This window comes from Tamandua tetradactyla, chromosome 14 (assembly GCF_023851605.1).
Source record: "Tamandua tetradactyla isolate mTamTet1 chromosome 14, mTamTet1.pri, whole genome shotgun sequence".
In the NCBI taxonomy this organism is placed as follows: domain Eukaryota; kingdom Metazoa; phylum Chordata; class Mammalia; order Pilosa; family Myrmecophagidae; genus Tamandua; species Tamandua tetradactyla.
In genome coordinates this window covers 73,216,230-73,240,926 of record NC_135340.1, presented here as the reverse complement: position 1 = coordinate 73,240,926, position 24,697 = coordinate 73,216,230, and the positions used below count along the sequence as shown (strand labels likewise).

The window sequence follows — 24,697 nt, the reverse complement described above, 5'->3', positions numbered from 1 at the left end:
GGAATAATATCATTACCACTGGCAGAAATGTAAACCCACCCTATTGGAGGGCAAATAAAAATTTGTTTTTTCCTCCAGATAATTCTCCCCTTGGCAGGAAAGCTGCTTTGGTTGGCAGCAGAATCAGCCCCGGTATGAGCAGGTAAAGAGGTGTGAACGACCTGTTTACTGAAGAAAAAGCACTTAAAGATGTGTGAAGAGGGGTTCACTGCCCTGGCCGGGCCTCTGAGGGTCCTCCCCAGCATTGTGCATCCCCCTAGCTCCCCTGCTTCCTTTACCAGCCATCTAAAAGAGAATGCAACCAGATTCAAGACTAAGGACTAACCCTGATGAGACTTTTAAACTAGAGAATGAAGTCCAAGGGCAAGGATTTATCTGGAGCTCAAGTCATATCAGCCTTTAAGCTGCTGGAGGGCAGGGACCCCATATGCACCCCATATGCACTGCATAACCCAACCTGGTGTGGAGAAGGTGCTTGGTGGTACCTGGTGAATGGATGAAGAAATTAATTTCCCCACGAGTGCTATATTTTTTTTTTTAGTTCCTTGGTATTTCTCTCTATTTTCTGGCAAATCCTTAAAAGTGATTTGTGTTTTCTCAAAGCAGGTACTAGCTGGAAAAACTGGGAGAGAAATAAGTAATCCCTGAAACCCACAGCAAAAGGAGAATGAATTAGGTAGAAACATCTAGACTAGCCGAGTATTGGTTGCCTACTTCACAGAAGACGGTTTGTATCTTCTTTCAGTGAACTTGATTCCAGAAGCAATACACAAATCCTTCATTTCAAAGGAGCTCATTTCCCCCCCGCCCCACCAGCCCCTCTTACACAGCACAAGTCCATGCTAAATTCACCATCCCACACAATGAGCACCAGGTCACTATTGAGCTAAAAACTGTAAAACCTCAGCCGGTTACCTTCTGTTCAATATATTATTAGTAGCAGCAGTAGTACTACTATTACCATTAAATGCCATTCTATTAAGGCGAGAGGAAATGTATTGCTTGACAAGGATTCCGAGAGCCTCAGTAGTGAGACCTGGACATTTTGGACCAAAAAAAAGAAGCCCATCAACTCTGAAGAGCTAAGTTTCTTCAGAGACATAACCAAAATGGCGCCCACAATGGCTGGAGTCTCTTTTCCCCTTGGGAATGTGAGTCTGTGGCGCTGATGAGCGTTCAGACTCCCTATGAGGGGAAGAGAACCACCCCTCATGTCTGCTACATATAAAGGATGTTTCAAAATCTGGTTCCAATGGCCTAAAGCGATTTAGTTATCACTTTGCTTATTTCACCCATCATGCAGAACCAGTGATAATGCTGGGCTCTTCATAACAGGCACAGCATGGCAAACCACAGAAAATTCTTGATAAAAGGAGCGCTGTGGCAGTTTGGAGTTATGTACCCCAGAAATGCCATGTTCTTTTCATCCATCCCGCACGGTGCACACCTACTGTGAGGGGGCCCGTTTGATTAGGTTGGTTCAATTGAGATGTGACCCACCCAATGCAAGATGGGTCTTATCCTTTCCTGGAGTCTTTTATGAGAAGATAAAGGGCAGAAAAAGCCAAGAGAGCTCAGAGAGAATGCTAAGAGAGGACCCACAGAAGTCCAGAGAGGAGGCCACTGGAACCAAAAACTGGAAGCAACCAAACCTGGGAGTGAGAGCCCAGCAGATGGTGGCCAGGTGCCTTGCCAGCTGGCAGAGAAGCCCTGGATGCCAGCAACCTTTCTCCAGAGATCATCTGCTGATGCCTTAATTGGGACATTTTCATGGCCTTAGAACCATAAATCTGTAAACTAATAAATCCCCATTGTTAAAAGCCAACCCATTTCTGGTGTATTGCATTCAGGCAGCTTTAGCAAGCTGAAACAAACGCTTACCAAAAGTTTTCAGATTTCCTCCACGTAGTCTTTCACGTTACAGAACACAGACATCTGTAGGAACACTAGAGAGCTCTACCTCCACTTATCTCAGAAGGAATGCACCTGTGATGAAGGTTTGAAAACCTTCCTAGAGAAGCCGTATTAGCAATGCTTTCCTCATACTGAATGGAGGGCTGAAATTTGCCTCTGCAAGTGTCACCCAGTGGTGCTGGCCTGCCCTTGCATTGGTAACACGAACAAAAATGTACTCCCCCTTGCAGAGGATCATTTTCTAAAGAAGTAAAGTCCATTTTCGTGTCTCTCCTTGGTCATCTCTTCCCCACTTTCGTCAACCACTCCCTGAATTAGTACAGTTCTCTACTGCTTTCCAATCTGCTCCTGCCCTTCTGAATGTGCTCATTTGTCAATGTCCCCCTTTCCAGGTTTCTAACTTTAAAAAGAAATGGAGCCACAGAAATAGCTGTAACAATCGAGATTTTAAGCCAGCCTTTTGTTGCATAAGTTTAACATGGTACAGAGGACAAACAAATTGATTGTGACTACCTGATTTAGGTAGTTATTTATATCTAGAATAAAATAATAGTAATTATTATTAGCAATAGTAAATATTATTACTATTATTATTTTTATTTTAAGTCTCCATTTGCTGTTGAAACCCAGCTATCCCCTAGGTGGTGCCATCCTACATTTCAGCTTGGAATTTCATTCCAATGACAGGGTATTCCAGACTCACGGTAAGGACTTAAAGAGGCTTATTTGGGAGATATGAAATCACAGGTAGGAAAGCAAGGCTAAGACATTGATTTTTTTTTTTTTTTTTGCCCCTCTAGATCCAAGTGTGTATTTTCCCCACTCCCTTCAAACTGCTATCCTCTGGAAGCAGGTTAGAAAACAGAATTCTAAACTTCTTTGAAAATGTCTGTTAAAAAAAAGTATCAGCAGTTTTGGTAACAGTCTCAAACCCTCACAGATAATAACGGAAGGAGAAGCCAACCGGGATGAAGCTTGGTTCAGTGGTGCTCTCATGTTAGGTTCTAAAACAGTAAGAACAATCAGTGGTGAGGCGGGAGGAATGTAGTACTCAACACTGAAGGAGTCACATGGGGCAAATAAGGGCCACCTTTGCCCCAGGCTTCCTGTGTGTGAAACTGAGGAGCAGAAAAAAACTGATTGGAAAGCACAGTTTACCAAGATGCTAATTATGACAAAACGATGCTTTTCCTTAGAGAAACAAAGTCCTGACATTTACCCCCAGGGCTGCTGATGGGGCAGGATCTACCCATCACTGCTGCTGGGAGCACTGGCGTCTGTGTGCATATGGGGACTGCCAGCGACGTGCATGCTTGCCTTATCCAAACCTCTGGTACCCTACTGCTCCCCAGAGACCTGTACAGGGGCCAACACGAGACTCACAAGAGTCAACACGGCATGACTGGATTACTCATTCAGGGACAAGATTTTATTTACTGCATTTGTTTATCCTGCACATAATAAAAAAGAATGTCCCTCCCCATCCTTGCAATTCCCTGACCTTAACCCCACTCATTAACATCTTCAACATTTTATGGATTTATAAAATGGATACCTTTTCAGAGTAGGGTTTAATGTAAGAAAAGGTTTTTTTCTCCATTTTTCCACTGTCAACCAAATGTTTAATTAAATTGAAAACTTTTCCTTTCTTTGCAAATTAGGGAATTATACCCTAGGGAATTCTTATAAACAGCTAGTACCTAACTGTTCTATTTTCTACCGGGCTTTTTGTCAGATTTTAACAGTGCAAGAAAAATTACTATAATATATGATTCCCTTTATCACAACAGACTTTCTGCCATAGAGGACCACAAGAAAGACAGATTAAAATATTTTGTTTCCTCTTGGAGGAATACAAATGTTCAACTTACCTATTCTTTTCATTTAGAAAAACAAAATATTAAACTATGTCCAATATATAGTAATATGTAACTTGGTGCCATATTACACGGATAGTTCAGAGAGAAAGGATGCTGGAAAAGAGAACAGGAACAGTTGTGGGAGAGGAGAATGAGAGGAAAAACAGATAAAAGAGAAAAACAGGCAAGAAAAAGAGAACAGAAGAGACAGAAATAAAAGACATCCAGAAATGAGACAGGGCAAGGGCGGCAGCTGGGAGAGGAGGCAGGTTTGGGAGATGTGCAGAGACCTGAGCTGAAACAAACTTTTCTTGTCACACCCTTTGTCATTCCTTAAGCTATAGACACTGCGCAGGGTCTGTGCCAATTTAAAAGGATTTACAGATCCTAGAAAAGCCATGTTTTAATCCTAATCCAATTTTGTCGAGTCAGCTGTTTCTTCTAATCCCTATTCAGTACTGTCTGTTGGGAACTTCAATTAGATTATCTCCATGGAGATGTGACAATCAAGTGTGGGTATTAAATTTGATTAGGTGGAGAGTGTCTACACCCATTCCAGGTGGGTCTTGATTACTTTACTGGAATCCTTTAAAAGAGAAAGCATTTTTGGAAAAGGCTTGCAATTCTGAGAGAGTGGAGATGATGACAGAAAAACAAAAGAGAAAGCCACGAGATTCCGAGAAAGACAGAGGTCCACCAGCCAGCGACCTTTGGAGATAAAGGAGAATGCCCCTGGGGGAGCTTCATGAAGCAAGAAGCCTGGAGAGGAAGCTAGCAGGTGCCACATTTGCCATGTGCCTTTCCACTTGAGACAGAGACCCTGAACTTCATCAGCCTTCCTGAACCAAGGTATCTTTCCCTGAATGCCTTAGATTGGACATTTCTATATAAACTTGCTTAATTAGGACTTTTTCATGGCCTTAGAACTTAAACTTGTAACTTATTAAATTCCCCTTCTAAAAGCCATTCCATTTCTGGTATATCGCATTCCAAACTAGCACAGGAACTACTATCCTTTGAAAGTGGGTGAACTATGAACTGTGCTTCACAGCTTTCTTAATGCAAACCCTTTGACCTGGAGAAGTGTCTCTTTTTTAGAAGGATCATCATCCGTCCACAGAGGATATACCAGGAGACTCCCCTCTGGGCCAAGAGGAAACTGAGCTGAGAGCCAGATCTGTGTGGAGGATGACGTTTTCCTACCGTCCCAGGCCAATGGCTTTGACAAACACTCACCTCCTCCACCATCTGCTTGACCTTCTTCTGTTGGCAGTGCACCATGTCATCCAGGTGTCTGATGCGCTCACGGAGGCTGGCTGACGCCTCCTCCAGCTGCTGACACCTAACACCAATAGAAGAAATTGCAATCAAGTTCTAAACCAATGCAGCGACACTGCACAGAGAACTGTAGCTTTGAAGAATACTGCCCGGTTACAAGAAATGACAGTTCATGATATACCCTTCTTCTTTTTGGGTATCATAGGTAATTAACTACCAATCAACCACTCCACTGTAGAAGGAATACAGGACTCTTTTTCAAGTTCCCAATTGCAAGTTTTATCCTGGATAAGGGCAGTTATTATACTTCCTTGGGCCCAACACAGAATTTTTTTTCACCACTTATGGGTGTATGAGGCTGTGTGTATTGGTGTTATACAGTATAGGAATGTCCAGTAAATTACCTTGATTTGGAGACTAGAGAAAGAGAGGAGTCTAGCAATACAACAAAATATCTGAAATCAAGTGGAAGAGTCTTGAAGTAGGGAATTATAGTGGCTTTGCTCATCATTTAGTTGGAGTAAGTGGAAAACATGCTGAAAGATCTTCTCCGCATCAAAGTAGAGTAGACTACATTGCAAAAGAGTTTATATTTTTATTTTTAAATGGCACAAATTATTTCCTGACTTTGCTTGGCTCAAAAGAACCAAAGGAAGCAGCAGGGGGACTCCTGTGGGTCACAGGAATGGAGCACCGGACAAAGGACCTGGTGGTCTGCTCACCACATCCCATCACTTCCAGGTCCCTCCTTTAGCACTACATTAGGGACCCAGGGAAGACTCTTTTAACTTTGAAAACGCTGAAGTTTCAAAAGAGGAAGGAAAACATTTTTCAGCAGATACCATGTGGCAGGCAGTACACTCAACAATTCCTTCACAATAATAACCCACTAGACGGGCGATATTGTTATGATCATCACATCTTCCCTTTCAAAATGAATATTCCTACTTTGCAGAGGAACAAAGAATCTCAGAGGGGGTAGGTAAATGATTTGCCCAAAATGCTCAAATTATTCCAGCCTTGTTTTCCTCTACCAGAGAGATGTGCGTGGCCTTTTTACATTTTGATTCTATGAGAGGCAGTGAGCCCTTCCTCCATATTTTCCATGTGGACTTATATGGTCATGGCCAGAGGACAATGGTTTACTAACCAATGTTTGAAGACAACAAGAGACATTTTAAAATTAGTTTCCAGGGCAAATGGTATTAGTCACAGCTGTTGAGTTTTCTCATCAACCAGGTGCATCCTGTGCAGCTCATGGCTATGGAGACTGAACTTTTGCACCTGTGATGATTTTTGATGTGTTCCAGCACATAACATCCATCCATCAGCTCTCAGCTGTGGCTGTAAGCTTCTAAATGTTCTAACTCTGTATCGGAAGTTCTCAGCCCAGTGCTTTATATGTATAAGGCTGCAATAAGTGATGACCAAATGAATGATAATACAAGGATCAGATGAGCCCACAAAAGCTGTCCAAAAGGGTGGGCCACGGTGGCTCAGCAGGCAAGAATGCTTGTCTGCCATGCCAGAGGAGGTTTGTTTCCCAGTGTTGCCCATGTGGAAAAAAAAAAAAAGCTGTCCAAAAGGCTGTCCAACAGCTGACTCCATGACAAGCCAAAGGGTATCTTATCTTACCTTTCCTTATCAGAATCAGTTATTTCCCCTGACATTTCTGTTTCGTGCTCTAGGAGTTGGAGCTGCAATTGATGGCGTTCCTAAAACAAACAGCAACTGTTATTTTAATCAATGGATCCAAAATTAGAAAATGCAACCCAAGCAATTGCATCATAAGTGAGTTAAGTCTCTAAAACCTTCTGGGTTTACACACCCATCACTCAGAGTCCAAACAAAACTCAGATGCCAAATCTGTTGGTATATATTCATAGACTTATTTATGAATAAGGGACAGATATCTTGGAAAAAGGCATTCACGATTTTTTTTAATTATTCCATCAGCCCAGCTTTAGATGTCTTGTGAAAATTTACAGTCCTAAATAACGATATAATCAATACTTGAAATCAGTTGCTTGTGATATTGCAAAATTCTTGATTATACTCTAAATAAAAAAAGAGAGACTTCTGGGATTCTGGCAAACCCTATATATTAAGCTGGTTGCTGTTTACACAGGTGTATTCATGCATAAAGAGATATAGTATAGAAAGAATAATCCATGCCCTAATCCCCAGAGCCTGTGAAAATGTGACCTTACATAAGACCCTATGCAGATGTGATTAAGGGCCTTGAGGTGGGAAGAGTATGCTGGATTAGCCAGGTGGGTTTACTGCAATCACAGGGGTCATTAAAAGAGGGTAGCAGAGTTAGAGAGAGAGGGGTTAGAAGATGCTACCCTGCTGGCTTTGAAGATGTAGATGGGACCATAAGCCAAGGAATGTACGTGGCCTCCAGAATCTGAAGAAGGTGAGAAAACAGATTCTCCCCTAGAGCCTCCAGAAGAAACAGAGTCCTGCCAACACTTGGTTTTAGGACTTCAGACCTCCAGAACTGTAAAATAAATGTGCATTGTTTAAGTCCACTAAATTTGTGGCAATTTGCTACAGCAGCAACACGTAATTAGCACATGTATAAAGATGTACACTTGAGATTTGTACACTTCGCTCTCTATATGTAAATTTAAAAGTTCAGATTATATGATCATCAACAATTTAGAATAAGAAAAGAAGACTGACTTTTACTGGGGTTTGAAATTGTTTTTAAATTCTCTTATTGCCTAGCCTCGGTGAAATGCCCACACTACCTCTGCAAATTTACATTAGCACTGAAATAATAGTGATAAATATTTTACAAACAAGCCCCCCCAAAAAAGTCCTGATAAAGGAGGATAAGGACTAATTTACAGCACACATTTTTTTTAAAAATCACTTAAAAAACAAAACAAAACTGAGGTATAACAAACCTTCAGTGAACATTGCACAGTGATTTTTACATTTGTATAAACCTGTGAAAGAAGTAGCCAAATCAAGGTGGGGATATCTATTCCCCAGGAGGGTGCCTGGTAGAACACGCTCCTTAAAAAATTTTTCCTGATCAGAAAAAATACAATGCCCAATAAGATAAATAGTAAATTAATAGAGGAGAAGCCATTTCAATTGCACACAGTTTGTTCTCGAGCAAAATGCACATAAGTGAGAAGAGGATACAAACACTGGCTCAGTTCTCATAGGCGGATGTGCCGTCTCTGTGGTGTGCAACAGAGATTTGGCAAAATTCGTATTCTCCAAGATTTATCTCTGAAGGGGCAAGGGTGGTAAACTGAAATATCCAATCTTAACCAAGAAGAGAAAGCATTTCTGGGGGCTAAATGGAAAAGAAGATTTAGGACAGGGTAATAAGTTTACAATAACTAAACAAAAAGTCAACATGATTTAGGGAACTTTTTGTTACATAAATGTTGGCTGGAAGGCCGGGCCTCACCACCTCCACCCAGCTCCCAGCCCCACTCACACAGCTGTCCTGAAGGCTCCAGGAGGAAATTAGTGGGGAAAACCCCAAGAGTTTTCAGAATTCCAAGGCAACAAAGAGGACAAGCTATACAACGGGTCCAGCTAAAGAAAGTGGATTTCAGGACACAGAAACTTAGGCAAGTCTGTAACAAAGTAATCAGGGCCACACATTTTTGAGGCCCTACTATGTGCCAGGTTCTATGCTTAGCACCCTGTACGAATGCTTCTCATTTATTCCTCACAAAAGCCCGAAGAATAAGAATTGTTTACATCAAGCATTTACCGAAAAGGAAACTGAGTTTGGGAAAGTCAAGTCTCTGTCCACAACTATAAAGAGAAACAAGATCCAAACCCCCAGTCTGTGTGATTCTACGCCCTGGATTCTTAGCCAGGACACGTACTGTCTCTCTGAAGAGCGCTTCCCTGCCATTCTACCTCCCCCATGATGCCTGCTCACCCTGTTTCTTTACCAGCGCAGGAGAATCTGTCACTGAGAGAAGGCATGTCAGTTAACCAGCATCTTCTGCTGTTGTAGGAGAACCACAATGTGGGAGAAAGTTCATCCAAGTTCTAGAAAGTGCCCTTGCTGCCCAGTCGTCAGCACTACCCCTCTAATCAATGCTGACTTTCTCTAAAACAAGCCAACCAGCCATCTTCAATAAAAAATGGGGAGTTGGGCGGGCCGCGGTGGCTCAGCGGGCAAGAATGCTTGCCTGCCATGCCGGAGGACCTCGGTTCGATTCCCGGCCCCAGCCCATGTAAAAAACAAACAAACAAACAAAATATAATAAAAACAAGAAAATGTTTAAAGATGTTTCCCTTTCTTCCTTCCTTCTCTCTGTCTTTCCTTCCCTTCCTCCCTCTCTCTTTAAAAAAAAAAAAAAAAATGGGGAGTTGTGATATTCTGAGTGATAAGACAGTACACAGGGAGTTCAGGGGAAGAAAGATTTGGCTTTATAATTTAGGTCATATGGTTCAATATAATGCTGTAAGATGAAATCTGCAGAGAAGCTATAGTAACAATCACTGGAGTTAAAGATGGGTCAAAGACGCACAGCCTTGAGCATTTATTAAATACACTAAGGATTTGATCTTTGCACTTAGTGTCTGTGTTAGTGAAGATAAGTAAATCCTTTTCTTTTTTTTTTTTTTTAGTATGGTTACGATTTAATAATGTACTGGATATGTGATATATATATATATATATATATATGTTTATTCAATTTATGTGTCGCATACTTTCATACTTGAAGTTTAAAGATTTAAACATATGCAAACCATAAACTCACAAACTCTTGCAATAAAAATTGTGTAATGCCTAAAAAGAAATAAAAAATAGAAGATGGGATCCTGTTTTCCAAGAGGGCACTGGTTGAAATGACTGACTCTAGTTTGCTGAAGTCCCTCCCAAACAAAAATCCTAGCTAACCAGAACCCTCGGTGAACCCAAAGGCTCCACAGAACTGAACTTAAAGCAGTTCTCACTCAGGCTGCATCTCGCCTTGTTAAGGCACAGTACAGGGGTTGATGTTGCAGATGCCAGGAGTAAGGACACCCCTTCTGAGAATCTCCCAGAAGCCTAGCTGTTAATCTCGCTCACATTTTCATTCCCCTTCCTTCCACTGTCAGGTTGGAAATTCCCAATATCACCCTCTTGGCAGATCAACACTATTCTGCAAACTCACATGCAGCTAGGGAGTCATTTTCTAGAAACCAACCACAGCTCTGGCCCTAAGCCACCACCTCTCTCCTAGAAGTCAGCTGTCATCTGTGAAAGGCCACCCATCCTTTCGCTTCCTCCCTTTCCTTGCTTCTCTCTGTCCTTCCCACCCTATCTTCCCTTTTCTCCACTTCCTGCCTGTTTTCTTTCTTTTTCACTGGTTTCATTATCTCAGTCGAGCTCCTACCTTCTAGAGGTATCCGCCTGCCCCCCACATCAGCCTCCTTACCATGTCAACAAAGAAACGTCCCCACTCCTCTGAATCTACAGACTCTCAAGGAAAAGTCAACCTCGAGAGGCACAGCCCAGAAACACAGGGGTTGAGGTGCTGATGTGGCATCTAAAATAGGGCCTGATTACCCAAAGGGGAAGCTTGGTTCATGCCCAGGCCACCAGCAAAGCTGGGCTGTCAAAGGGGAGAATTTTACATTTTTAGAAAGCATTGGAACAGTTACCATGGGGAAAATGAGAAATTTGGGGGGCATCCTTAGATTTTATTTTATAGTTTAGTATTGCTTCTTTTTCTTTTTAATCTCACTTTTGAGGGCTGAGGGGGATCAGCGTTGAGGCCTCTTAAGTCCTCTGATAGGCACGTGAGGCCGCCATGGGAACGCAGGGCAGCCCGAGCGAGTGGGGGACACGGCCGGGGCTGGTCCCTTACCTTTTCCATGCGCTCTATCAGCCTGTCCAGCTCTCCAATCCGCCGGTCCTTCTCCTCTAGGCTGATCTCTGCCGCGTGCATCTTTTTATTGGCTTCTTCGATCGCTTTCAGAAAACTATTAGTTTCCTCCTGCAAAAGAAACCCACTGTCCTCAGCCGCGTGGTGGAGCTCCCAGGGTGCTGACTGGGTTCAAACAGCCACAGTCTTTTAAAGTCACAATTTCTCTTTAAAAGTAAGACCCTGGGGCTGAGAAGTGCCTCAAAGATCCTGAATTCAACTCCAAGATCTGGCTCTTACCTGTGAATAAACACTCAATGTGTGGGTTCTTAAGGGACCTGGTTATTTTTTCTCCTTTTTGCTCTTGAGTCCTTCAGTCTACAAATTATAAAAAGAGCCTGCACATGTTCCTTGTCCCTTGACTAGATGCTAAGACTGTCATCACGTTTGCCACCAGTGTAAAGGGAATTAGGGCCAGATCTGGAAGTGAACGCAGAATTCCAAGATCTTTCTCCCGTAGTACAATACAACTCGCCCCTAAGAAAAAAAATCATTTAGCACGTTTATTAAGCCTCTAAGGAGACAAGATAAGGCAGACCTGGAGTCCTTGCTTCCAAGGACTGTATGATCCAGAAAAACCCCAATATGTGACATACATCCCAACTCTAACTCTATGGTATAATAACATTGCATAGCAAAGAGCAGAGAGTTAGAGGGGCATCCTAAGTACAGACACTTCTGGCTGTATGACTGGGAAAGACTTCATGCATGGAAGGGGTGGGCTTTAATGCACCCTGAGGTAGGATTAAGAGCAGGGAAGAAGATATTCCAGGTAGAAAGGCCTAGAGTGTGGGAGAGCATGGCTGGAGGAGAGCCCAGGATCTTCCTGAGTGCTGGCCAGTGGTCCAGATCGGCTAGAGAAAGGGGTGTGTTTACAAACAGAGGGGCAGGACCCTCTGAGCAGGGAGGGGAGGGAATGAACAAATGAATATATTCCATAATCCCTCATCTCAGTTGCAGCCCACTAATGCATCTCCCTATTACTTAAACCTCTCCAACAATAGCCAAAAAATCTTGGTTATTTTATTGGCAGCTACAACATACGCACCAGAAGCGCCTCTTTCTCAGCACTGTGCTTTAGCTGCTCTTCCTGCAGCCTCTCCTCGTACTGGCTGTACAGCTTCTTCGTCGTCTCTCTCATCACCTCAGCGTTCGCTGCCTGGGACGATTCCACCTGCAAAGAGGGTCATTTTAGAACTACAGGTTTTGTAGGTTTCAGGGGAACCAGCAGCTCTCACTCTGCTCGGATCGTGTGAGGACACACAGAGGCACAGAGCGTAAGAGAGTGAAGCAGAAACCAACGGGGGAAGTGACAGGAGGGAGAGAGATGAGCTGATGTACGGGAAAGTAAAAAGGGGCACATGGCACTACTTCATTTGTTTTGGGACAAAGGTGCTCCACAAGGGAACTTTTTAAAAAGCGGCAACATAAGTACCCCACCCCCTAAAGGAAAAATGTGGCCACTTTTAAATTAAACTTTCTCTAAAATGTAGTTCATGGTCCACTGTCTTTTGAACACCTTTTTACAATGGTTTGCTTCAACTAATGCTTCTTCTGATCCATTTCCTCTGGATTTCTGAGGTATCTATCTACTCTCTAATTGGCCCCCAAAAAGATAAACTTGTTTAATTCTTGTGTATTTGGGGGGGGGGGGGCTGAAAAAATAAGATCACTAAATTATTGGAATTTGAGTAAGAGTTGAAAAAAACATAAAAAAAATTAAAAGAAAAAGGCTACCTTTAGGAGGAGAGATTAAGTAAGAGAAGGAAGGGGATATTATATAAATACTATATTTCTGAATATACTTGGCTTTGTTGATTTTACTTTGAAGCCAAGTAAATAATTTAGCTCTTACAAAAAACTTAAATTTCAAAAAGGTATCTAATTTAAAAATATAAACAAATGAACCTAAAAGTGTTTCTAGTTTGTAGCATAACCACACAGAGAAGTACTATTCCAAATGACTTTAAACACTGTAATTTAACTCAACAACAAAAAGACAAACACAATTTAAAAATGGGCAAACAACTTGAGTCATTTTTCCAAAGAAGATGTACAGAGGCCAACAAGCACATGAAAGATGTCCAATGTCATTAGCCATCAAGGATATGCAAATCAAATCCAGAACATACCACCTTACATCCATTAGAATGATTATTATTTAAAAACAAAAAATAACAAGTGTTGGTAAGAATGTGGGGAAAGAAGAGCCTTCATGCATTGTTGGTGAGAATGCTGTGGAAAAAAGCTTGGCAGTTCCTCAGAAATTTAAGTACAGAATTCCATATGACCCATCAATCCTGCTCTGGAGGATACACCCAAAAGATTTTAAAGCAGGGATTCAGACGGACATGTGCACACAATATTCACAGCAGCATTATTCACAAATGCAAAAATGTGGTAGCAATCCAAATGTCCATCAACAGAAGAATGGACAAATAAAATGTGGCGTGTGTGTGTATATATCTGTATATATACATATATATGTACAAACACACATACATCCATATGCAGACACTGGAATATTATTCAGCCATAAAAATGAATGAAGGTCTGACTCAGAAGTTCATACCACCAACTATGAAATATTCTTGGCAAAAAAAATCAAACCCTGAATTCTAATCAAGCCTTTAAATACCAACTTTCAGGAACTACAAGAGACATAGGAGCAAGTTAAAGAGTAATCCGCAAAATCCTGACCATGGGAAATCCTACAGGACAAAGCAGTTTCTCCTGCAAATACATCACAAGGGGGAAAAAAAAGAGATCGGTAGAACATCGAGATTAAAAGAGACTTAAGAGACATACTAACCAATTGTAATATGTGGGCTTTATCTTATCCAGAATTGAATAACAATTCTTCTGTGGTTGACTGGCTGCTTTATACTATTATAAATTTTTTAAGGTATGAGATTCCTTCTCTTTTATGTATTGAAATATTTATGGATGAAATGCTTCAAAATAACCAGCAGGAGTGTGGTGGGAAGTAGATGAGGGTGTAGCTAAACAACACTGACTGCTGGGAAATGCTGAAGCTGGGTGATGGATACATAGGGGTTCATTATATTATTCTCTCTACTCCCTAAATGTTCGGGATTTTCTCTAATAGAAAATTACTTTTTTTAAAAGAAAAAGAAAAGAGTTGGGTCACAGTGAGGATGTGTCTATAAATACAGAACACAAATGCGCAAAGGAAAGATTCTCCCTAGAAAAGGAGGATTCCAGGTGACCGAGGTCTCTGCCCCACCTGACTGGAGGACATGTCTGGAGCCGTTCCTGCTTTCTTCCTGCAAGGATGAGAGTCAAGGAAAGTCGGGGAGGGGAAAGGCAAAGGTCTTAAGGGGTCTTTGTCTAGAAACAACCTAAACTTCACCAATAAGAAAGTATAAATAAGTCATAGTTCATCAATGTAATTGATGATAGGCAACTGATAAAAAAAAAAGGTACCTCTAGATGTTCTGATATGAAATGATCAGTGAAAAAGGAATAAAAATCTGTTTAGTATTCTAACATTTATATTAAAAAAAGATATATCAATTATTCACAAACTACAAATATCTATGAGAAGTTAACAAACTGGTAGCAATTACTGCTTTTAGGTAAGAACCAGAGCTCAGAGGTAAGAAAGAGACTTTCTTTTCTCTAGATTACCTTTTAGATCATTAGGCTTTTTTTCTCCATGTTGTCCGATTACTATAAAAAAAATTAATGTCCAAAAAAAGGAGGGAGGCCTTTGATGAGAACTTTCCCGCATGAAGTTGAAGCGGTCCCATTAGCTGCACTAGCCAAGCTAGTCTCTACAATTAAGGCTTCAGCTCAGCTCAAATAAGAACTCTAGATGCATGCGTTCCATACCTCTGTGCTTTCTCAACTGCTGAGTGTAGAAACATTCCAACCTAGTTGGCGGGACACTAAGCTAGGGGTCTCTAGTGGCTTGAGCAGGCCAGCTTTGGAGACAAGAAGAATGAGAGGACATGCCCTAGATGTGGATGGACAGGGCTTAGGTTCACGATAGCAGGTGTTTCCTGCAGTCTGGACCATTTCCTCACATGTGGACCTCATGACATTGACCTTACACTTCTGAAGGTTTGTTTTTGCCCCTTTCCTCTGAATTATTGCTTGTTCTAGGAAGATGAGCTTGCTGGATATGGAACCCCTGATATTATTCAACTTTATGGATTATATGATGTTTACATCAAGGATTTGACCAAAGTCTCTCTTGATGTCCTCTAATTCTTTTTTGTCACTGGGTGAGATTTGGCACACAAGAAGCCACAAAATGGAAAATCCAGAATAGAAATTCTCATTGGCAGAGAGGGACCACGTACACCCTGCCCTCCATCTCCAATGCAGACAGATTGCTGGAAAGGGCTTTGTCCTGAGTTCTGACTCTGCAGCCAGGTCATGTGAGATACTCTAAAACCCATGTAACTTCTTAAATTTTTAATTTGGGGAGGTAAAGGGTTTTCCCTCTTTAATTCTGCTGCTCAGGATGAAAACAAGCATTAGTCCCTAAAATCAGACCACTGTGGGTAAGGCTTGGACTCTCTGGAGGAAGCCAGACCATTAAACAGCCCAGTGATGCCCCCAGAAGCCTGCCAGCCCACTGCCCCCGGAGCAAACAGGAACGCACAAGATAGAAGTGTGCAGAAGAAACATGAAGAATCCTTGTGGAATGAAAAATGGATAAAACTCCTAAGCTGAAGAAAAGACTTAAAACAGTGATTTCAGCCTTTCTTTGTCATCAGAACCCTTTTTATTAAAGTAATTTACTTAGAATCACGAAGCATGACGCAGTAAAAGGAGGAGCTGCCCTGTTCAAAGTGGAAGCAGAGAAGCCCATCTTCTCTACCCCTCTCTGGCCAAGTGGAGTGTGCACTGCCTGACCCCATGGGGGCCAGGCACAGACAGAGGCTCTTCACTCGCCTGTCCCCGAGGCAGCTCAGAGGTAGGGCGACCGCATGTCCCAGGTTGTTTCCTCCACTAAGTCACCAGCAGTACCACCTTTTACTCCCAAACATCTTTCCAGTTCAGGCAAATCAATTATAAGGCCACACTACCCTCAAGGCGCCCTCTTCTAGGATACCCTAAGGCTGTGCTGAACACAATCTGAAAACCAGACTTCAATGAAAAAGAATTCACTCGTGACACGATTTTTTGAATGCCCTCCATGAGCCATTCATGGGTCTGTTCCTGACACTGAGCAGGAAACCTCTCCATGTTTCAAATTTGGGGAAGGGACTCACACCTCCAGGGTAGGAGGCAACCAGCTAGGAAACAGCCCACCCTGTTAGGCAAGAGGGATGCCCCAAGGGTCCTCAGCCACCATGGCTTTCCTTCCTGAGAAGGGGGCCAGAGCCCAAGTACAAGCGAGCCAAAGAGAGAGGCTGCAGGACCTCAGAGAAAGCCTGGGCAGCTAAGGGAGGGATCTCCAGAGCGTCTGCTTTCAGACCTGTGAGTGTCCCAAGCGTCTTTTCCGCAACGTAACAGCACTGCCGCAGTGACCAAGCAGCCCCCGCGGCCACGGGCACCAGTGAAGGAGTGTCCCACAGCAGTGTTCAAGGGACACCCACATCGGACCGAAAACGGTGACACAGCGAACAGGGAACCTCTTAAGTGACCTCAAAAAGGGTGAGAAACTATACATAAACACACAGACACACATATGTTAGCTGCATATGAAGGAAATTAGATTATTACGGAGACTCATAGGAAAAAATAAAGGTTTCCATTCTATCATTAAAAAAAAAAAGGATGAGAAAATCCAGAGGAAGAAGGAAAAGGGAAATGAAAGAGTAGAGGGCGAGAGGAGAGAAAGGAGAAGAAAAGAAGAGAAAGATTAATGGGAAATCGGGGCTCATATACTCCACCTTCATTTTTAGCAGCTGGTTTTCAATCTGCGCAACCTCTAACTGCCTCTGCTTCTCCCGCAGCTTGTCCACGGACGCTTCGTACGTCCGCTGCAAATTTCTGATTTGGTCCTTAATGTTGCTGTTTTCCAAAGTAACATCCACAAGGGTTTTCTGTCAGGATTTAAAAAAAGAACCAACAATAACAGAGACCTAACGGTGTGAGAAGACACAGCCAAAGTCACGGGCCGGGCCATCCCTTTTGTCGCTCGCCATGAGGCAGAGGCCAGCTGCAGCCGCTGCCCGCTGGGGACCCTGGTTTAAGGAACGGAGAGGCCCTGGCACCTGGTCACCAGGTGGACCGGACGGCCTCCCCCACAGCTCCCCAAGGCTGCGGTCAACTCCGCTTGCCCCACTTAGGATGGATGGACATGGATGAACACGGAATCTTTCCATGGAAAAACTTTTCATAGTATATCATTTCACATTTTAAAAAATGGGTTTGACAATACTTAAACATAGTACAACCTCATTTTGAAAAACACATATAAGCATTTATTCAAATACGTGTTTGTGCACAGGAAAAAAAAAAAAAGAGTAGGAGGAAAGATATCAAAGTCCAAATAATTGTTTCTGTTATATGTTCTAAATTTTCATAATGAAACTAGAAAACCAACATGAGTTTTGCAGAATGGAGATATTCCTTTTATTTCCTAAAGGGGTTGTCACTTCTGTACTTCTGGATTGCCTGGTAGATACGGGGAATACGGCTGAGGTTACTCCAATACCTCACCTTCCTTCCTTGGGCAGAGAAGGGTGGTGAGACAGGAGCACCAGGGAGTAGAGTTTGGTGACAAGTATCTGATAAAAGCCTGTTGATTACTGCTCCTGGCCACCCACAGAAGCAAGAATGTTTAAATTCATACTGTTGCTGTTTACTGCTTCAGTTCCTACCTGCTTGGCTCTCTTTACAGAGAAATGGCTTCCACAGACCCCAGAATGCCCACCCCTGGACAGTGAGTTATGGGCACCTTCTACCACCTCCCCAAGTCATCTATTTCAAATAAGAAGATCTGAAAGCCCTGGGGTTGGGCACAATCTCTAACACAGTTGTCCTCTTTGTAGATGATTAGTCTCTGAAGCGCCCCCAACTCCTTTGTCTTCACTTTGGACAATAATAAGTCTCTCATTCCTCAACCTACTTGAATCAAGGAAAAGGATGGTGGTAAACAGATATTAAAGGAAATACTTCTGCTGTTTGGAAGCATGGAATCACAGACCATTTCAGATGCAAGGTCCTTAGAAAACACACAGCCCAGCCACCCCCACTCCAAACCCCAACAGCTTTAGAGATATTACTCTTTTGTTCATGAATCTATAATTTGGATCAAGAGAGCAGGGTTTTTCTCGTCCTGGCTCTATAACTAGCTAGATGCCTATTCAAGTCATTTCTCTCAGATGACCTGATTCTTTATCTGTAAAACAATGGGGTTGGAATGGGACATTTCAACACTTCTTTCTAGCTCTAGCATTCTTTCAAATCAAACCAAAGGTCTAGACTAGAGTGGGCAATGAAAGAGGTTGGGACCCAGCATACATACAAACCAATTACCTTGGACTCGGTTGAGTTTTGCAGCTATCAGTTGATATCATTTTTAAACAAAACAAAAACAATGGTTGAATCTTTTAGTTATAAGACTCATGGGACTAATACACTGGATGATAACTAGGAGGTGGTCGAGATATCTGGATTAGGGTATCTCCTGGTTGACCCTGTTCTAATTTAAGACATATCTTGAATGTCAGCTGGATGGTAAATCAGAAATATAATGGAGAAGGAAAATCATAAATTCAGTACAGATACCAAGACCCAATTCAGGAGAGATAAAGCACTTTCCAGTTGGCTAGGAATGAGAAGATGCCCAAGAGGAAAGGAAAGGAAGAGCCCTGGAGAGCCCTGCTGATGGCAGGAGGAAAAGAAAACAAAGGCTACTGAAAGGACCAGGGCTTGCCCTGACACCAGGGGAAAACTGGCACCCGCTAAGGAGAGCCAGGAAAGGGGTGGGCCTCTCGGACAAACCCAGACCGAGGCCCACCCAGTCCTACTGCTGGACGGTGGCCTGGCTTTGTTTTTGGCACTTCTGCCATATCACCATTATTAGATAATACCAAGTTCCAAGGGAAGCAGCTAATCCCAGCATGAATATTTGTTTGCTTATTGAATAAATTATTTACATTAGACCAGAAAGGACTTGAAATCGCTTGTGGAACTTTGAAAAGGAGGGCAAAAAGATAAGAGCCAAATAACAAAGTTGGAGGAGGGTCAGAAACAATTGTTCACATATTTGGGAGCAAAGGCCAAGAGAAGCTATTTCGGGTGAATGTAACATTTTGTTCTGAACATTTCCAAGTTAGTGTGCATGTGAGGCAGCGGACTCAGCTGGAAGGGTAAGAATGCTTTTGAGTGGTTAACTCTCAGCAAATCCAATTTATCCAGAGAACCATGCCCTTGCAGTGGGTTGACAACACACTGTCACAAATTTAAGACACAAGATCTTTCTGTCTCCCCATCTGGTAATATAAGACATTCTTTGGAATACACATGATTCTTGTCAACGCAAAATAATTTCTAAACTCAGAAAAAACACCTGAAGGGCTTTGGGAGTTTCTTACCAAACCTGAGTTCAGATTGTCTTTGGTTAAGTCTGTCTTTTCTGTAATTAGGTGGAACTTCTATAACACTGGACTACAGTGAGAAAGGGGCTGTAAGCTGTGATAGACATTAACACTTATCACCCTTTAGGTATCTTGTAGACCAAGTGGCATCTCTAGCACTGAACATGAAATCTAAAAACTCGTTAGAGTAAGGGCAGAAACAACTGCAATTCAAAGGTTTCGAGTCTCAGCTTGGAAACTCTTCCTTCAACTCTTTCGCTGTCTCCCTGAAACAGTGTTTTGTGTGGCTACGCTTAAGAATTCTGAATAACGAGCTGAGGATATTCTCTGACTTAATTTCTGTAAAGGAGCAGGGCCTCCCTTGATGAAGCCTGATTTCACTGTAACAGAGGGGAACCCTGTCTAACAATGAAAGGCTGAATACCTGCAGGCCAAGGGAGTCCGATGCCAAGGATGAGTTCATGGAATTAAAACTGTCCAGGGCTGATGACTGTGTTTGGATGTGATTCTCCAGATAGTCCTGCTGAGCATGTGAAACCTGAAAAGATCGAGGAGACAGTTATTCAAAGCCAATCCAGATACCCTCATAACAATCTAGTTAGGTTGGAACTTCCTTCTGAGAGCAGTCATGTCCACTTCAACAATATCTCAAATACAGCTTTAAATTAAAAAGTTATTTTCTACATGAACCAGAGACTAGGAAAACAACAAGCTTTACTGTGGATAGCATTTTCACCTTTATCCAAAGAGCCTCATTTAGTCACATTACTGTGCAGCAGCCACAACATCCTCCTTTGCCAAAGGGGACACAGAATCAGACAGGTTAAGAGCCCACAGTCAAACAGTTCAGAAGGGGCATACCTAGAGTCAGAACCCAGCTGAAAGACCCTACTGCTATCTTTCTCTTTCTTCTCACCATAGAACTTTGAGCTCACCTACTTCTCAAGGGTTGTTCTATCATTTTAATTATCATTCACTGTCCTTGTTGGGTGTGTGGGTTTAACATGTTTGAGAACACAGAAGTCAGTGGTTTGGGTTGTCAACTGACTTAAAGATAGCATGATCTGTTTATCATGTTCTGTTTACTTTGATCTGTTCTTGAACTCTTTTGACTGCCCTTCATCAGTATTTGCTAATCTAAGAGATACAACTAATGCTGAGGAAGTGACTGATAAAAGAATACGTAGTGGAAACAGTAATAAGGAAATGAAACTGGGGGGAGAGTATCTTTGCCAAATCATTCTGTGGATGTGAACAGACAGCACCCAATGGGTAAGTTTCAATGATGACTAGGAGCACAGGGTTTTGAAGCCTAGCATCATCATTTATTAGCTGTGGGACCCTAAACAAATTACATGCCTGTTCAGAGTTTCAATTTTATCTGAAAAATTAAAATGAAGTACGTGAACATATTAATACCAAGCACTGTCTACTATATCGTGTCTAGTACGTAGTAAGAGATCAATATGGCGGCCACCAGCACCATCATTTTCATGTGAGCTGTTCAACCTATATCTCCTTCCTGGTGAAGGAAAAGGAAATTAGCAAAGCAGTGATTATATAATAAAATAAAATCAGCAAAGCAAATCTGAGATTTGGCAAACGTACCATAGAGTTGTAGTACCCTCAACACCTACTGGCCATGGTTGGTGACAGCCCACAGCAGGGACAGCCAACTGGTGCATCAACCACTGAATACAACACTTTCTTGGACACTTTCACAAAAGAAGTATCCATGTGGCCCAAGTTTACTCACAAGACTGGCAGCCACAAGATATTATAGGAACAAGTGCTAAAATATGAAACTGTGTGATACTGACACTACCACCCCTGAAGCCTGAAGAGATGGTGAGTGTTTCATCAGAGGCCAGTCTTGAGCTCAACCTACAGAAGGGCTGGCTGTAGACATGCAGGGAGGTGGGAGAACAAGGAGCAAGCTTTCCAAGGGCTCGGGGGCGGACCTCTGTGTGGCCTGTGGGAGCCACGGGAAGCAACCTGGCACAATGGAACTGGAGGTGCTGCCTGGGGAGAGGTGGGAGAGAGAGCTGAAGCAGTGTGCCAGGGCCAGGAACACATGGTACATTCTTGTTCAGGCGTGTCTGTATAAAAGCAGTACTTTAGCAATCTTAATCTGGCTGCAGTATATGGTAGTCCAGAGGAAGGAGAGACGTAGCGCGAGATGGGATTTCAGTGATGGCTCTTGCCTGAGAAAATGAGGTTGTGCAAGAGATGGCGACGGTAAGAGGCTGGGTCTTGTTTATGCATCCACTGTAAATCTACTGCTTTGCTTACAGTCCTTGGAGCCTGTCATAAATATGGGAGAATTTCATAAGTCTGCCTACATGCCAGTGAGAAAGAGATTAGCTGGGTGTGATTACATCCTCTCACCCCTATAATCAATGCATCAGGTGTTACTTAAGCAGAAAATCTCACGGCCTGGTCATAAATCAAACTCTCAGGCACCTCTGTTGTAACCGCTCTTTTTTTCCTGCAGATATTAACTCTTACAGAAGGCATGTGTACACAATCATGGATTTTAGCTTTGAGATTATGAAGAACAAGTACAAAAAAAAATCCCCCCCCAGGGGCATTATCTTACAGAAGAAATTACTTAAAAATTTGTAAGTAATGCATACACATGCTTCAAATATTTAAAAACTACAAGACATACACAGTAAAAAAATCTCTCTTTCACTCCTGTCCCATCTACTCAGTTAACACCATGCCCACCCCACAACTAGAGACCACTGCCTTCCTGCTTTCTTGAGTATCCATCCAGTAACTTTTTATGCATATACAAGACAATTTAGATGTATCCATTTTCCCTTCTTGCTTTAAACAAATAATAGCACTCAGTGCACATATTCCTGCATCCTGCCTTCTTCACCATCTATTACAGATCTTGGAAATCTCTCCATGGCTCTTTCTAAAGATTAGCGCACTCTCTCACTCTTAGAAATCGCAGATATTCCATTGCAGACATATTACATAATTTATTTGACTTGCCCCTTTCTCATGGACATTTAGGTTACCAATCTTTTATTCTTACAAATAATACTGCAATACATAGGTTCATACATATGTCATTTCACGTGTCAGAGTTTATCTGTAGAATAAATTCTTAGGAATAGAATTGCTGGGTCAAAAATATATGCCTTTGTAGTTACAGATATTGCCAAATTGCCCTCCCTAAGAGCAATAAAACTTTATACTCCCATCACCTGCCTGCTTCTCCACAGCACTGCCAATGCAGCGTCATGTCTCACTCTTAGAGTTTTGTCTGTCTAATAAAAATAGTATCTCAGGATAGGTTTAATCTGTACATTTCTCGAGTTGTGAGTAAAAGTGAGTATCTTCTACATTTAGAGCTCACCATCCTTCCTGTGCTATAGGTTATCTGCTAAAATAGTTGTCTATTTTTTTATACGTTGTGACCTTTTTGTTCTTGATTTATAGAATATCTTTAAATATTCAGAAAATTAGCCTGTGGTCTATAATGTGAAGGGTAAATACTTTTTCCCAGTTTGTCATTTGACTTTGATGTTATGTCTTGAAGAAGTGTTTCATTTCAATGTAGTCAAAGTTGTTAACCTTTTCTTTTGTGGTTACTGCATTTTATCTCACAGTGAGAAAGACTTGCGCCACCCCACCCACATTCTAAGGTTATAAAGAATTCACTCATACTGTCCTTTGGCACATTTAAGTTTTATTGTTCAGCATTTGAATCTTTAATCCATTTGGAATATATCCAGGCATAAAACTAGTTTCTCACCAACATATACTGACTAGTCCATTTTCTTCCCTTTATTTGAAATTCTACCTTTGTCATATATTAGTGTAAATTTCTGGACATTTTTTCATTGTTATCTGTCTAGTCATATGCCAGCACTGCACTGTTTCAATTTCTGAGTATAAAATTTTGTTTTAAAATTTTATAGGACGGGTCCCCACCTCATTGTTCTTTTTTCCATGATTTCTCATAATTTTTCAAAATCGTCATACTTTTATAGATTTTTCTATATAAATCTTAAAATCACCTTGTTCATTTCTAAAAAACAAAAACATACTAAATTCGTAGAATAATCTGAAGAGTTAACATCTTATAATGTTGACTCTTCTTTTCTAAGCACATGATATGTCTTTCTGCTTGCCAAAGTTTACTCCTAGGTGTTTGATATTTTTTGTTGCTGTTATTTCTTCTGCCTGTTTCGGGCTTTTGGTTTTTGGGTTTTTTTTTTGGTATAGTGACACTTCTGTACTTCTAATCTACTAATTTTATAACCTGCTACCTCACAGAATTATTTTATTGCTTTCAGTAGTTTTCTTCCCATTGGGTCACTTGAGTGAACCTACCCAGTTTTTATATCTCTAAATCTAAGTACACTGGCTAGTACCTCAGGTGACACATTAAACAATAATGATGAGAGTTGGCTCCCTTGTCTTGTTTCTGACTTTGGTGAGCACGCTCGTAACGTAAAGGAGATTATTCTTTTTTTTTTTAATGTATTTATTTTTTATGATACATAATCACATACAAACACAAATATTCTTATCATATGATCATTCCGTTCTTGTTATATAATCAATAACTCATGCTATCATCACACAGTTGTATTTCATCATCATGATCATTTCTTAGAACATCTGTGTCAATTCAAAAAAAGCAATAAAAAGAAAACAGAAAAAAATTCATACATACCACCCCTTACTCCTTCCCTTCACCAATCCCCAGCATTTCAATCTACTAAATTTATTTTAACATTTGTTCCCCCTATTATTTATTTTTAATCCATATGTTTTACTTGTCCGTCGATAAGGTAGACAAGGAGCATCAGACACAAGGCTCTCACAACCACACAGTCACACTGCGACAGCTGTATCATCATACAATTATCTTCAAGAAGCAGGCCACCAGAGCACAGCTCCACATTTTCAGGCAGTTCCCTCCAGCCTCTCCATTACAACTTAGCTAAACGTGTGATATCTATTTAACACATAAGAATAACCTCCAGGATAACCTCTCGACTCTGTTTGGAATCTCTCAGCCATCGACACTTTATTTTGTCTCATTTTGCTCTTCCCCCTTTCGGTTGAGAAGATTTTCTCAATCCCTTGATGCTGAGTCCCAGTTCATTCTAGGATTTCTGTCCCATGTCACCAGGAAGGTCGGTCTACACCCCTGGGAGTCATGTCTGACGTAGAGAGGGGGAGGGCAGTGAGT

The 24,697-nt window shown here is 41.8% G+C and overlaps 1 protein-coding gene across 2 annotated transcripts in view; it reads right to left on the bottom strand.

The window, feature by feature from the left end:
- The window catches only part of MYZAP (myocardial zonula adherens protein), a 95,466-nt gene that overhangs the window by 35,997 nt on the left and 34,772 nt on the right, over positions 1 to 24,697 (bottom strand). For both annotated transcript variants that reach the window (XM_077128024.1, XM_077128025.1), the window contains exons 5-10: positions 19,901 to 20,014; positions 16,822 to 16,974; positions 12,000 to 12,125; positions 10,895 to 11,023; positions 6,687 to 6,766; positions 5,010 to 5,115 (exon numbers count right to left, since the gene is read on the bottom strand). In XM_077128024.1, the coding sequence (XP_076984139.1) occupies positions 5,010 to 5,115; positions 6,687 to 6,766; positions 10,895 to 11,023; positions 12,000 to 12,125; positions 16,822 to 16,974; positions 19,901 to 20,014 (708 nt within the window). The remainder of the gene's footprint in view (positions 1 to 5,009; positions 5,116 to 6,686; positions 6,767 to 10,894; positions 11,024 to 11,999; positions 12,126 to 16,821; positions 16,975 to 19,900; positions 20,015 to 24,697) is intronic.